This window comes from Protomyctophum bolini, assembly GCF_963924005.1.
Source record: "Protomyctophum bolini genome assembly, chromosome: 10".
In the NCBI taxonomy this organism is placed as follows: Eukaryota; Metazoa; Chordata; class Actinopteri; order Myctophiformes; family Myctophidae; genus Protomyctophum; species Protomyctophum bolini.
The window spans coordinates 7,990,223-8,005,264 of record NC_137871.1 but is presented as its reverse complement, the minus strand read 5'-3'; the positions used below and the strand labels follow the sequence as shown (position 1 = coordinate 8,005,264).

Genomic DNA, 15,042 nt, shown 5'->3' with positions numbered 1-15,042 from the left:
TTGTGTTTACACAGACCCTCAAAAGCTGGACATAGGAGGGACTAGCGCCCCTCAAAAATACTATGACAAATACGCCTAGATGTAGTGTATACTATATAGTAGGAGGATTTGTTCGGTATTTCACAAAAATATTGGAAGTGGAACTGTAGTGTTAATCACTTTAACCATGGGGACACCTATTTTGGGCATGTCATTATTTACTCTAAGGGAAGGTTTTCAAAAAATACCGAAAATAACCGATCATCAATCTACAACACACTCACAGCCCATGGCAACGCAATGTATAAGGCTTAACTCATTTTGGGCGGGAGCCCCTTTTGGTGTTAGCATTATGCTATGCTTTAGCTATTGAAAAATAGCAGACCTGCGAGCTTGTAGGTCTGCTATTTTTGAAAAATCGAAGAACGACCGACACAGAAACATGGCTTTTTCAGAAAACTGTCAGGATTTACAAGACATTTTTTAGAATCTGATCTCAGGTCAGAATGGGTTAAGAAGCTTAAGTGGCTTAAGTGGTTAATCATTTGGCTTAATGTTACACAAAAGCATTGTGTGAACAAATACATTACTGAGAGAGAGAATGAGTGATGTGTGTGACTTCCATAATGGAAAGGAGGAATTTATGATACAAAAACTAAACTAAACAAACACAGAAAAAGCACTTCACTGACCCAGAGATGGGAAAGCAAGAACCCAGGCACCATTTCCAAACTGATGCTATTAGACTGAATTAATTAAACATTAAAATGAACACGGCACAGAGCGGCGGTGGGCCGTGACCTCGGGCAAGGACACAAATCCTGTGTGACGACAACTGCAACAAATCAATCAATCATCTGTGCCAAAGACCGCAGGACAGACTGGGTTTAGTGTCACTTACAGCCAGCAGGGGAAATGAGAAGACCAATTCACTGACAATACAACACGCTGGAATAACAATAAAGGGCTAGCATAATGATACTCCAATAACAAACCGTAGCATCATACGCATTTGTCATCGCATGTGGTTTCCAACCTTTATTCCTTAGTGCCCCCCACCCCCTCCTTCATCTGACAAAAACTGTTCCCCCCCACATGTGCGTACACACACTGCATAATCGCAGGGGTAGGCAACCTTTATTATCAGAAGAGCCATTTTTGGCCCCAAAAACGTATTACAATTATATCTGGAGCCGCAAAAATAATGTTTGCTTTAATAAAAGCAAACTTTGATTATTTGGGATTTTTCTGGCCTTTCAATATTATACATTTTATTGTTTGCTAATTTCTCAAAGCATATCAAGTGTACTGTACCAGCTAAGCCAGCAGCATTGGTGGTGAAAGAATAACTTTATGCCTCGTACAAATTCAATAATACATTGATTAAATGTAAAAATAAAAATAAACTTCTTATTCCTTTTCATACTTCTTTGCCGTAGCAACTGGGAGCCACGGGAGAGGGCCTATAAGAGGCTCTAGAGCCGCAGGTTGCCTACCCCTGGTATAGTGAAATGGTCGAATAGTGTAAATTGGTGATATAACCGAAAATAGCTGACCTTCATGCTCACTACAACACGTCTGCTATATATTCTCCCATTTTCATTTGTATTGAAAAGTTTTGAAAAATGAATAAATAGCCCAACAAGCCCAAAATACCCACTTCCTGCACAAGCCTTTGCCTGACCTGCACGTCATTCATTGAAGCAGCTGTAATTCATCTGCCATGTCGTTTCAAGTCCTTGTCCTGTGTGTATTCATAGACTAACTAGGTCTTCTAGTCTGTCACAATGTCTTACACTGTCTCCTTGAGCTGCACATGAGATCCTGTTGTCCCCGCGTCATGTAAGTCAGTGTGTCTAACGCGATACCGTCGTGTGTGTCACCAGCCCTGAGGGCGCTGGCAAACTTGGCTTGGCGTGTTTTACTCCACACGCTAAGCGAGTGTGATTGATGCGCGGAGCCATTCACCAGGTCAACTATGTTAATGAAAGGGTTAAACATGTCACAGCTCTCTCCCGGTCCGCATGGAACGAGGAGGCCGGTTTCTCTTCCTGAAACGGCTGAGCAGGGTGAAAGCGTTGTGAACGCCACTCTACTGGCTTCTTTCACTCTTGATTTATTCCGTCATTAAGGTGAATGATTGGCCTTTCACAGCTCTCCTCCATTATCTGCAGCAGAGATGACGAACCATATTTCATTTTGATCCGAGTATTTATTGCATCGATCGCAGGGTAAAGACCACCTGTTCAAAACTCTGAAAAAGGGACCACCTGTCTCATGCACGTGCACGCAAACACACTTCAACATGTGCGCACACAAACGCAGACAGTTCCTGCCGGTGCTCGCATTTGCGTGTCAGTTAACACAATCTGTGATGAAACGAAATATCTCGTGCATAGCTATTGTACCCCACTGTGCCAAAATAAGATTTGATTAATCCATAATTAATAAAAAAATAACTCACGTGGTGGTCTAAATGCGAATCCGACGTACACTTGCGCACGCTTATTAGTCGTTTTTCTGCTCAAAATGAGACAAAATCCGAGGTTTGGGAGCTTACTGTATAAATCCATGATAAACATCGCGCCGATAACAGCAACTCTGTCGCGGCTCGTCTACAGGCGTGAGAGTGAGCCCACACTGTAGTGTGGGGTGGGGCTGTACTTCCTGGTTGCCCAGGATCTCTTCTTCTACTTTGGTATTTCGCGGCATTTGACTGGTACTGGCCACACGATCCCGCCTAGTGTAGCGGGAGGGAATGTGTTTTAAGTGTCTTACCGTTCTGGACGTCCAGTATGTGGTGTTTGTCCAGCATCCATCCACCCATGTAGGAGGCGTCCAACTCGTAGCCCTGCAACACAGCCGTCCTCTTCTCCCACAGCACCACGTCCAGACATGACTCATACTCGTAACCCACGGACACTGAAACAAAGAAAACGACGACATAGCAATTAGCTGTCCTGTCCTTTAGAACAGTGGTTGAGGGTCCGTGAAGGAGTTCCAGGGGGTACCCAGCTAAATGATAGTTTGGAACCAAATGGACCCTTATGGGACTGTAACTCTGAGAGTGTACAAATGGAACCAAATGGACCCATTCCATTTGTACAAAAACATTAATTAACATTGATTTTACAATAAAAAATTGGGGTCCCAGAGATAGAAATGTCTAAGTTCTCAACAGGCCCACAAATTAAGGCCCGGTCCAGCACGGCCCGAAGCTCGGCCCGAACCAAAAAATTACCATAATGTTAAGCCCGAAGCCAGATCAAAAAAAAGAACGCCACTTTAATGCCCAGCGCAGCGGCACGCACCGTGGTTCAGTGTGTGTCTGTGTGAGAGTGAGAACGGAGTTCAATGGACTTAATAAAATAAAGGATTTATGTAGCTCACGTTAAGACTGTTAATGTTCCCTTTCCTAGTCATTCTAATGGATTCCATTTCCACTGGTGGCGAGTAGCTCCCCTTAGTTTCATCTGAAGTGAAGCAGCTATGTCCAAGACTCCAAGTATCGTCCAAAAGAACAAACATAGCCTACAAAAGTTTACAAACCATCCACGTACCGCTCATGGCGTGTCTCGACAGCTTAGAGATCTGTTATTTTAAATTGGGCACATATAACGAGGCGCACTGCCGCACCGAGGGACGGCGGTTATAATACTAATCATTTTGGAAATCAAATAGCCTGTAGCCGGCAGTGGACTGTAACACTGCGTGGTCATCATACACTACAGAATGATATCATTTATATGGATCGGTTGGTGACTATATGACGTTGATTGATGTCTGATTAGGTTATATTCATCGCAGCCAGCTGGGTTTAACGAGATAGCTCAGTCAGTGCAGCTGCAACATGACGAAAACCTGATGCTTCAGCTATCGTGTGATAATCCGATTGATTTTTATAAAACATTTAGCGTATGAACTGAAGCTCATTTGGTGCGCCGCAAACCAGAGGGCCAGCCAGCGGTGTAAACAACCACCCCACCGTTCGACCATGCCAGCACGCAGTCAGTATGCGTGCTGCGGCTCCGAGTCTGAAACGCCAGTGTCCCCTGCGTCCTCCAGACGGAGTGGAGGAGAAAAAAAAAGAAAGAAAAAAGAAGGTTGGGCCAGGTCGCGTTCGGGGCAGAGTTTGAGAACTTTATATGCATGTCAAACTGGGGGTCCTTGAAATGACACGGGTTGAGAATCACTGGTCTGTCAAATGGGGTCCAGTCACAGTCACACTGACCTGACGAAAGATCCATCAAGATCGAAAAACCTTGTTGTCTTGTTCAATAAAGTAATCCTTTACCAAAAGAATGGTGTGCGCCGGGCCCTATATACCTCCTTCCATGATGGCCTTATTGGACCTGCAACCCGCTGTCGAGGTGCGTGTAGATAGGTATGCTCTGAATTTACAGGACATGAACAACTTGGGAATCACAGCTTTAGAACATCTGTTGTGCTTTGTTGTTTCTGAGTGCTTGTTTGCCGTTCTAGAGGATGCGCGCACATCTGAATAAAAACCCATTTCATTCTAACTGTTCCCTCAATAGATGTAACGTAAGCATGTGCGTGTATCCTCTATTTGTGTGGGCCTTTGATAGATCATCTTCATCATCTGTATATCCTTTGTATTCCCGTCTTCAAAAAATGTATAATAGAATATAGAAGTACAGTGTGTTGAAAGGAAAGGATCAATTGCACGTTATGCAATTGATCCTTTCCTTTCAACATACTGCACTTTATATGTACAGTAATGTACGTTTACAATTACTTGTGTAAACGTTTTAGGATGAGGATGACACATGCAGAAATGATATACTCTATAACACACTGCACCATATCACACTCAATGGCGTAAGCGCACCACGCACGCACTCACGCACTCGCACTCACACTCACACTCACACTCACACTCACACTCACACTCACACTCACACTCACACTCACACTCACACTCACACTCACACACACGTTCAATCTATTAACCCATTACCTGACCAGGTAACTAGTTAGATAGTAGTGTCAACCACAATGCCAGGACATGCCAATAAAAACGACAACATCACACATACTGTATGTACCCTGTGCAACTATAAGTGTTGTCCTGTGCAAAAAGATGGTCAGAATGATGAATTACCATGCAAATACAAAGACATTCTAGAAAAAGGTTTATTGACCAAACACCCGACTTGTTTCAGTGCCTGTGAGGCAATATGTTATTTAGTCACAGCGCCCTTGATGAAATATTATACATGCAAAACACAACAGTCAGCAGATGAGCAGTGGCCTTCAGAAAATGCAGCAGTCTGGGATTCCAGGATTTCACACCAGCTGCTAATTCTGTATCACACACACGGAAACAATGCACTACTTTCCCCGATCGGCTTCGAGCGGCAAACTGAGTTCACGTGCGGTTCATCGCCCGCAGCAAGAACAACCGGGAACAGCTGCTGTCAATCGGTCTGATGTCTAAATGGTGTCCCGGAATGCAGCTGCCAATCATTCATTGTGAGTAATTGTGATTACTCGAGAGAAACACAGGGTAGGAAATTAATGATTTGGTGTCTTGCCGGAAAGGTTAGAAATATAATATGAATGTAATTTGCTCACGACCCACAAAACAAAAACAAAAAACAAAAAAAACATAAAACCTGAATAGCATGTTTGCTCTATACAGTCGTTCTGGTTCATACACGCACGCACACACGCACGCACGCACGGTCGCACGCACGCACGCAGCAGCCAATCGTGGCAAAAAAACTCACCCACAGCCTCGGCCAGTCCGTACACCTTCTGGTCGTACGCGTCCGTCTTGTCCCAGATGAAGGTGTAGGACAGGTCCGGGAACGCCGGGAAGGTCTTCTGGAACTGCCGCCCCATGACGGCCACCATGAGGTGGACCTTCATCAGGCCGAAGGGGAGGCGGTCCGGCGTGAGCAGGACCTTGAGGAGGGGCCGGTAGCCCGCCGCCCTGGAACTCAGGTACACCAGGTTGAGGTCGCTGCCCGGGATGGCCACCTGCTCATGGAGCACCTGCAGACAAGCAGAGACGATTCGATTGTCATTCGTGCTATATTGGGACAGAATACAGCTTAACAACTTTCAACATCACTTCCCAATGAATTGAATATGAAGGAGCACAATGGGAATAAGCCAGCCATATAGGCTTTCTTGGGTTTTAAATCCTCTTAGCAGACCTTTAAATTGAACTGTACTTTCCTGTGTGATTTTCTGCAAACTGTTAATAAAGTATTCAATCAATCAAAAATGTTCTATGTTCTGAATGCCATTGAAGGTGACAATTTTCAAATATTCCCATATTGGGTAACAGTTCTCTATACTTTTTCAGAAAACGACCTATTTAAAGAATGACATTTCAACTCAGGTCCCCAACGGGGGACGTAGCAATAATCAAAGCACCATCCGGTGGGCTAACCGGTGAGCCTCATCCACACCTGTGACTTTTAATTAGCAGGCGACTGCAAACTATAAAGTGACACATGGAGTGTGTGTGTGTGGGGAGACCAGGTGAAAAAAAGGGACGTGACACCTTTTATCCATCTGAACAGGATGATGATGGCATCTTGTCATTCAGTACAATATAAGTCTGTATCACCCTGTATGGTGAATAGAACGGGAGTTATATTAATTGGCACACTTGTGTGTACAACTAGGAATACAAAAGAGACAAACAATAGGTTTCCTACACTTAACATAACAATAAGAAAAATAAGAATAGGAATAGATTAGGTATATTCTCTCTCTCTCATATGACAGTTTGATATGACCTTTGGCCCTCTCTCATCGCTCGTGTCTCAGCGTTTCACCTCGTCTCTCGTCCGTCCCACCCAGGGGGGCAGTCAGACAGATATTTCGTGAAGCCACCAAGGAAATCGGGACATCCTGAAAGTTCATATAATGGCCTGTTGTGGCGCTGTCATTTGGCCCAAAAAAACCCCATATATCCCCTCCCCATAGAGGTCCATGTATTTGGGCCCAACTTCACCTATTACCTTAATAAACATGGTCATGAATACTTTCTGCTTCCAGTCACTAGTTTAAAGTCTCATTTCTCATGTCATAATATTCTTTTTGGAAAATTATGGTCCCATTTATTAAAGAAATTACCATAAAGTATGTTCTGAGGGGCGTGGCTACCGTTACAGTCTATGAACGGGAGCCACTCCCCGTTCGAGTCAAAATAAAAAACAACTAAGAAGAAGGGGGGGGGGGAAGTCCCGCCTCGTTGTCTGGGCCAGCCAATGGGCCAGCTGGGCCAAAACGGATCTGGAAAGATGGCGACTTACAATACAAGGACTGACTGGCTTCATTTTACGTCCATATCAGACCCGGCGAACGCTTTGTCCATATTTTTTTTACAGTCTATGGTCCCACCTGGCTCTCTGCCTCATCGGCCCTAATGTCTCTCTCTATCCCTCACTGTGTCCATCTGTCTCACCTGTGTCTCCGTCCCACGCGGCCCCCGTCTCATCCGTCCCACTGTCTCTCTGTCTCACTTGTTTCTCTCTCTCGCTTAAAACCCATTTTGGGGGTGGGAACCCCTTTTGGTGTTAGCGTTATGTTATGCTTTAGCTATTGAAAGATAGCAGATATATACAAGCTCATAGCGCGCCACCGAGTGGCGCGCTACGAGCTTGTATAGGCCTGCTATTTTTGAAAAATCGAAGAACGACTGACACAGAAACATGGCTTTTTCAGAAAACTGTCAGGATGTAGAAGACATTTTTTTGAATCTCATCTCAGGTCAGAATGTGTCTCGTTGTGGCAACCCTTCATTGAATATTTCAATATAACCCCTCCTACACAATAGAAAATTGGAAAGAAAAAAAAAGGGGAAAAAAGGAACTGAGTGTTTTTTCTTTATTTAATTTTTTATCATTTAAAAAAGAATATCTGTAATTCACTTAATGTACAACAACATGTTGGGAAAGTTTGAGAGCAAGAGTGTCTGTCCTGTTGTCCGTTTTGTTTGTCTGTAAACTCATTGTTTAACTTTTTTTTGTTTTTTTCATGTTTATCACATTCATGTCTTTTTTATTATGTATTGTACGTGGAACATTTACATTGCCTGTTATTTTTTTCATTTTATTTAACTGATACTACTCATCATTGTCGATAATATTCTGATGTTATACAAAAAATGCCTGATAAAAACAGTATTAAAAAAAAAAAAAAAACGTGTCTCGTTGTCTCACCTGTGTCTCGGGGATGATGGGGTTGTCCTCGGGGGAGGTGCGGTACAGCGTGGAGAGGGGCGTGGCCAGGATAAGCGCGCTGGGCCTGGCGAGGCCCGTCAGGTAGCAGGCGGGGATGTCGTTGTCCTCTCGCTTCATCACCACCGTGTCCGTCACGTGGAAGACGTTCCAGGGGATCCACACGGTGCGCCGCAGCGCCGGGAACGGAGCGCGCTCGTAGTTCAGCGTCAGGGAGGCGCCGCCGTTGGCCAGGAGGTCAAACCTTTAAAAAACCCAAATTGGACGTAAAACCGTGAGAAAGCTATAGACCTGTCATGGATGTAGACGGAGTCGAACCCAAGTGCAGAGTAACAACAAACAAGTAGTAGATAAGTAGATAATAAAGTATTTAATAAAGAATAAGGCAGATCTTACACGGAAGTATAGTAGGCAGGAATCAGGCAATTGCAGAATGACAATGCAGTCAAAACAGGAATCCACAGACAAGCAACCATGACAACAAACTATGAACTGACAATGAGTGTTTGTGAAGAGTCCAGTTTCATAGGAGCAGGTTGATTGGCAAAGTGTTCACAGGTGGGCTGACGAGGGAGTTGAAGACAGGTGTGTAAATGGGACTGCAGTGTGGTGGAAATGAATGTGGGAGTGGCCATGGTGGAGCCACAGACTGAGGGGGAGGGAGAATGTGACAAGACCTACTTTTCATCTTCTTTTTAATTGTTTTTCAAGCTATTCACAACTCGCTTTCAAAAAGTGTTTAATTTCAAATCCCAAATCCATCATTACAACGACGGTCAGCCAGTAATCTTCACCCCACCTTCTTTGTTTACTGTGCCGCATTAGAGACAAAGCAATGCAACATCGTAATCACGCTGCGCCATTATAATGACGCTTGTAAATATTACCAATGTGCTTTAAAAAGCTCAGTAATAATACTGAGCTATTACACTTGTATTTATTTTCTTCTTTCATACATTTGTTTGTATTCTTTTAGCCACTCCTGCACATTCAGTTATTGTTTTCACTTTCCAATTATTATGTACTGTACGTATTCTTTTAATGAACTATCATGTATTTGCAACTAAATAAAATAAACGTCTTGCCTGTGTGAAGCGTCACTATAGGCAAATTAGATAGAACACCCAAGTCATTGCATTACAGAATCTCTCACAAATGTATAGGACAGTTGTTCAATGGAAGATGCGACTTTTAAACTTTTAAACTATTTGACCTTGCATAATTATCACTCTCTGAATCCTAAAAAAAGTATGACTTTTTCTTAACCATGCTAGAGGGAGACAAGACAGTTAGTTTCTTTGGTGAACTAGTTTTAATCCATTTTGGGCGGGAACCCCTTTTGCTGTTGTTTTAGCTATTGAAAAATAGCAGATCTACAAGCTCGTAGCGCGCCACCGAGTGGCGCGCTGCGAGCTTGTAGGTCTGCTATTTTTGAAAAATCAAAAGAACGACTTTTCAGAAAACTGTCAGGACGTAGAAGACATTCTTAGAATCTGATCTCGGATCTAAATGGGTTAATTAGTATCACATGGTGGAGGGAGAAAGTTACTGGTTTGGAAATGAAGGGTGGTCTTTGAAGTGCTGCTCCATATATTCTACTGGCTGCACTGCCCAGGGGGCTGCAGCATATACATGGTGTCATTACACACTCACTCACGCACGCACGTACACGCACGTGCACACGCACACACAGACAATCTTCTCCTTTCTTTCAACTCCTTCATCTCTCCATTCCCCTCTCCTCCCAATCCTTCTCTATCTCTTTCCCTCTCTCTCTCTCTGTTCTTTTCTGTTCTTTTGCCACCATGTTGGACAGTAGAGAACCGCTCACAGCTGCTCTTGAGGACAGGCTTTGATGCTGCCCACACGCGCACACGCACACACGCACACACACACACACACACACACACACACACACACACACACACACACACACACACACACACACACACACAGAGAGAGATCTCAGCACCCTGAGCTGCTCCGGTGGCTAACCAAGTGTGATTATCCCTCCTCTCCTCCATTTATCATGTTTCCAGTCAGAGGACTCACAGGGTTGAATATCAGAAGAGAATCACCTAATCCCCGGGCTATATCCGCAGGACCCCACCCCTGATCTATGTGTGTGTGTGTGTGTGAGAGAGAGAGAGAGAGAGAGAGAGACAGAGAGAGAGACAGAGAGAGAGAAAGAGCACAACAGCTGAATCATTCCTTGCCGTTCATAACATAAGCCCCCTGTACAGTATGTATTATTCATCTGCTGTCAACGTGTGTAAAACACACGAACATATCTCTGAATATGAATAAAGGTCCTCCTCCAAATGTCACTAAACGGCACTCTGTAAAAATCTAACTTTCCAAGCTCTGTATAGTACAGATACCACACACAGTAGCTCTATACACTCACGCGTCTCGATTTTACATCTGGTATTTTAGATTCTCCTGACCATATTGTAGCATGTTTGTATGTTGGGGTTTTTACTAAATTGGGACACCAAGCTGAAAAAGTGACCAGACGAGGTGAATTCACCTCCCGCCCCTCTACACACACACACACACACGTGGGACGTGCATTTATTTGCCTAGCGGGTGTTTGCGTTGCGTTGCGTTGCGTTATGTATCCGGCCTTTGTGCGCCGGTAATAGCGGGAGAAGGTCAGACAGTAATCCTATGTTTTACACACACTGCGGGCTGATTGATTCAGCCCTCCCTGATTCAATGCATTTTAAACAGCCTCGTTCAAAATGGCCTCAACCCGCTGTGACATTTGCATGAGGAATTGTTATAGGGTGGCGCAGAGCTGCTGCCGGGGCTTGACAGAGACGGCCTTTTTTTTTTACTGGATAAAAGCCATGACTTCTCTCTCGGAGCCCCTCTCATTTCTTTTACATTTCTCCGTCCCCGGCGGGCGCAGAGCAGAACGGGATCATCATAAATACACCCAGCGACGGGGACAGAGAGGTCCTGTCTAACGACCGGACCACCTACCACAGACGGCTCATGTTTATTCTGATGAGACGTGTTTGTTTGTGTTTATCGACATGAGCGAGAGAGATAGGGAAACATTTACAATTACAATTTTGGCATTTAGCAGATGCTCTTGTCCCGGTGGCGATTTTACAAAGTGTGAGATCGGAGTGAATGGCAAAGAGAACCCCTAGTCAACAAACGACAGGTGGATGAAATGGTTATGCACGGTAAGTAGAGTGCAAACGGCAAAGAAAAGATCATTTTGTACTCGCAAAACACACCTATACAGCAGGTGTCTGAACAGCATGCTATCTAAAAAAAAAAAAAACATTTTTGATGAAGCCAACTGTATGTCTATTTAAATAAGTAGCCTATGTGTACAAATAACCAACGTACATTCTGTACTGTATAACGAGCATCTCAACAAAAAAGGGAAACAAGGACGTGCAACATACGATGGTGGAATAAGTACTGTTTACTTAGTGTAAGTGTAAAAGTACCAATACTACAATATAACAAATAGCTAAAGTAGCTATTGTTTTGTTATAATAATCTAAAGCTGGGGCACCGGTGGCCGCCCCTCGTGCCTATAGCGGTTAAGGCGCTTACCAAATATAGGCTTCATGCAGCCTAACAGTGAGTTTGACTTCCGGTACTTTACCCCACTGACAAGGAAAAGGGTTACAGAGGCCCAGCGTGTAGATACAGGGGTGCCCAAAAGGCAGATCGTGACCTACCAGTACTGTAGAATAGATCACATGACATGCCCCTAAAAAACATTTCATTTAAATATAAAAACATTTTTTGGCATCTGCCACTTGAATTAAGTTGACTTGATTGATTGCTGTGCACAAATGTCGGTAGATTACAAATGAAATACAAAAAAAATAACTATACCTATTCCATTTCTCCCCTTTTCACATTCCAGGTGCATTTGTCTTAAATGTAATGCCAGCGTTGCGCTATAGCTATTCCAAAGACATTTTTTTCAGCAATGGTATTATAATGTTTTCTAGTGAGTAGATCTTTGTTGAGCTGGTCATTTTGAAAGTAGCTCTCGTCTCAAAAAAAGAGTGGGCACCCCAGCATGTATATAGAAGAACCAGCTTGGAAAGGAAGCATTAGCAGCAGGTGTGCTCACAGCACACAGCACAAATAACGCAGCGTAAGACACTGCCACCCCTGCGTTCAGGTGTCCACAGATTTTTGGCTGACACCAGATGAAATTTCCGTGTTATGGAGCGAAATCATTTGTCGTGAAATAGTTTGCTGTCTTGGGTCGATCAGCATGACAGGGTGAAGGATGTCTGACCAGCGAGCCGTGTCCGTGGAGTATTTAGGCCCCAATTAACCCATTCTGACCTGAGATCAGATTCATACGAGGTTTCCACTGGGACACACACTGGTCTGATTAACCCATTCTGACCCGAGATCAGATTCTAAAAAATGTCAGTCGTTCTTCGATTTTTCAAAAAATTGCAGACCTACAAGCTCGTAGCGCGCCACTCGGTGGCGCGCTATGAGCTTGTAGATCTGCTATTTTTCAATAGCTAAAGCATGACATGATGCTAACACCAAAATGGGTTCCCGTTCAGAATGGGTTAAGTTCTGCCAGCGTCTGAGATTTTGGAGTGCTGCGGTACTGCTTGTTTTTTTTCCGTTCCAGAGAAAACCGTCTTTACAGTTCCCTGGTTGCATTTGTTCAGCGTCAATTGGGCTCGGTATACACGTGCTGTTGTAGGATGCCAAATTGTTGCTCAACCAGTCGCACAATATTATGACATTGGAAAAACATGCAATCTGACAGTCTTATTATGAGAAATTTGACCGTAGTGACATGATCACAGTTTGACATAATGAATATTTATAGAGTTTATGTATACTTTACTTGAGTAGGCCTATTTGTATTTTTGGATACTAATGAAAAAAAGTGCATTATGAATAAACCATTTAAGCCGTATTTCAAATATGGAGCAAATAAAAAGTAATCTACAAGCTCACAATGAGCAATGCAACATATCTTTTAAATAAACTTGTGGAAAATGATAGAGCAAGTAAAGCATGTACTTTAACTCAAGTACACATTTGAGTGAAGTTGAGTAAAAGTTTACCAGGAGTATCTCAAGTGCGTAGTTGAGTAGTGCACTTTTTTCACCACTGCAAATTGGTTAACGGCTTGACCCATCACAGTTACAGAAGCCACATGCTGGGTTATGTGTGTATGTGATTTGATTTTGATTTGAATTGATCAAATCAACCCACGCACTGTGTTACGTGCGTGTATGTGACCAAGCTATATGAACTAGCTTGCAAGCAACCCATGATTTATTTAAAATAATCTTCCGGTCGCCCTTAGCCCCAACAGTGCCAACACGCAAGACCACAATGAGCCCAGAAAGTGTCAGGGTCAGAACGGTAAAAACAGATCAGAGTATGCACAGACTTTGTTGTAACCCTGAGCCAGCAGGTGTGTTGGAGAACAATCCAGAGCGAAGCGTCCAGACCAGAACCGTACAAATCCATGCACCTACAGTATAATCCACAACATTCAAAAAACCAGTAGTGAAAAACATACTGACATTTTTTGAGTGGTGCAACCACTCCAAGGAACAGCAATGCCCCTATGTCCTAACCTATGTGACTATGTCCCGATGTTTAGAGTACCAGTAGGGGCAAGAGTGGAGCTGTTGTGCTAGAAACACAGAGAGAGAGAGATAGTGTTGCACTTTTGCCTGCTAATTACAGAGAGAGAGAGAGAGAGGCAGGGGGAGAGAGAGAGAGAGGTGTCTGCTAAATGGTAATTCCCCCGCACAGTAACTCTGTCATTTCTCGACCGTTTCGGACACGGGGCGGCTCGCCGGAACTGGGCTGGCACCCTGGGCGCGTTTCCTGTGGGTATTGTGAAGTATCCAGTTTGGTATCCAGTATCACTACGCCAGCAGCAGCACAAAACCTATAGTTCCATGTTATTTATTAGGGCGGCTGTGGCTCAGGAGGTAGAGCAGGTCGTCCAATGATCCTTGGGTCGGCGGTTCGAATCCTGGCTCCTCCTGACCACATGTCGAAGTGTCCTTGGGCACGACACTGAACCCAACATTGCCTGCAATGAGTCGGTCGGTGTGAGCTTTCCACCATTGGTGTGGGAAGTGAGGACGCTGGTGTCAACTGTTCACCGCTTCACCTCCAAATGTATGAATGAATGAACCATTGTAAAGCGCTTTGAGCACTTGGAAAAGCGCTATGAAAATGTTACATTATGTTACAGAGGGGCAACAAAAGTTGCTCTATATCAGTGGTAACCAACCTTTTCAAGCCCAAGAGCCCATTATATTCCCAATTGTAAGCCAAGATCTACCACTAAAACGTGTTAGAAAAAACACTTGTTTTTTTGCTATTTCTTTATGGTAGAAATAGGTCAACAATGCATTAATGACGCTAGTTTTGTGGATTCATTTATTTTTAATGCGTGACCCCCAGTGACCCTCACAAAATGACCGGATATACTTAATATTCACCAAAACCAGAGCAGAACTCCCACCACGGGACTCTGGGAATCAATTAATACCTTTGCAATTGCAACCACTATATTGATGGCAAGTATTTAGTACTGTACTCAAGTACAGAACTTGAGTAAATGTTACTTTACACCACTTTTAAAAACACAAATTATATGAAATGGAGGGCTGTGGACTGAAGAAGGAACTGAATGTAGCGTCTCGTGTCCACAGACTCACGCACACAGCTGACGCAATGAACAAAATCTAAAGATGGATGTGCAGACGCTTGTGCGGAGTTCGATGATGAAAGCGCTCTCTTAACTGTTCGTGATAGCAAATGAAGCTTTCATCTGCGTTATCACTGCTGACTGCAA

General features: G+C 43.8%; 1 protein-coding gene across 1 annotated transcript in view; it reads right to left on the bottom strand.

Annotated features, from left to right (window-relative positions):
- Positions 1-15,042, bottom strand: part of LOC308323109 (teneurin-3) — a 223,061-nt gene that overhangs the window by 52,203 nt on the left and 155,816 nt on the right. The window contains 3 exon segments of the mRNA XM_080774726.1: positions 2,758-2,901; positions 5,733-6,000; positions 8,184-8,445. Coding sequence (XP_080630852.1) covers positions 2,758-2,901; positions 5,733-6,000; positions 8,184-8,445 — 674 coding nt within the window.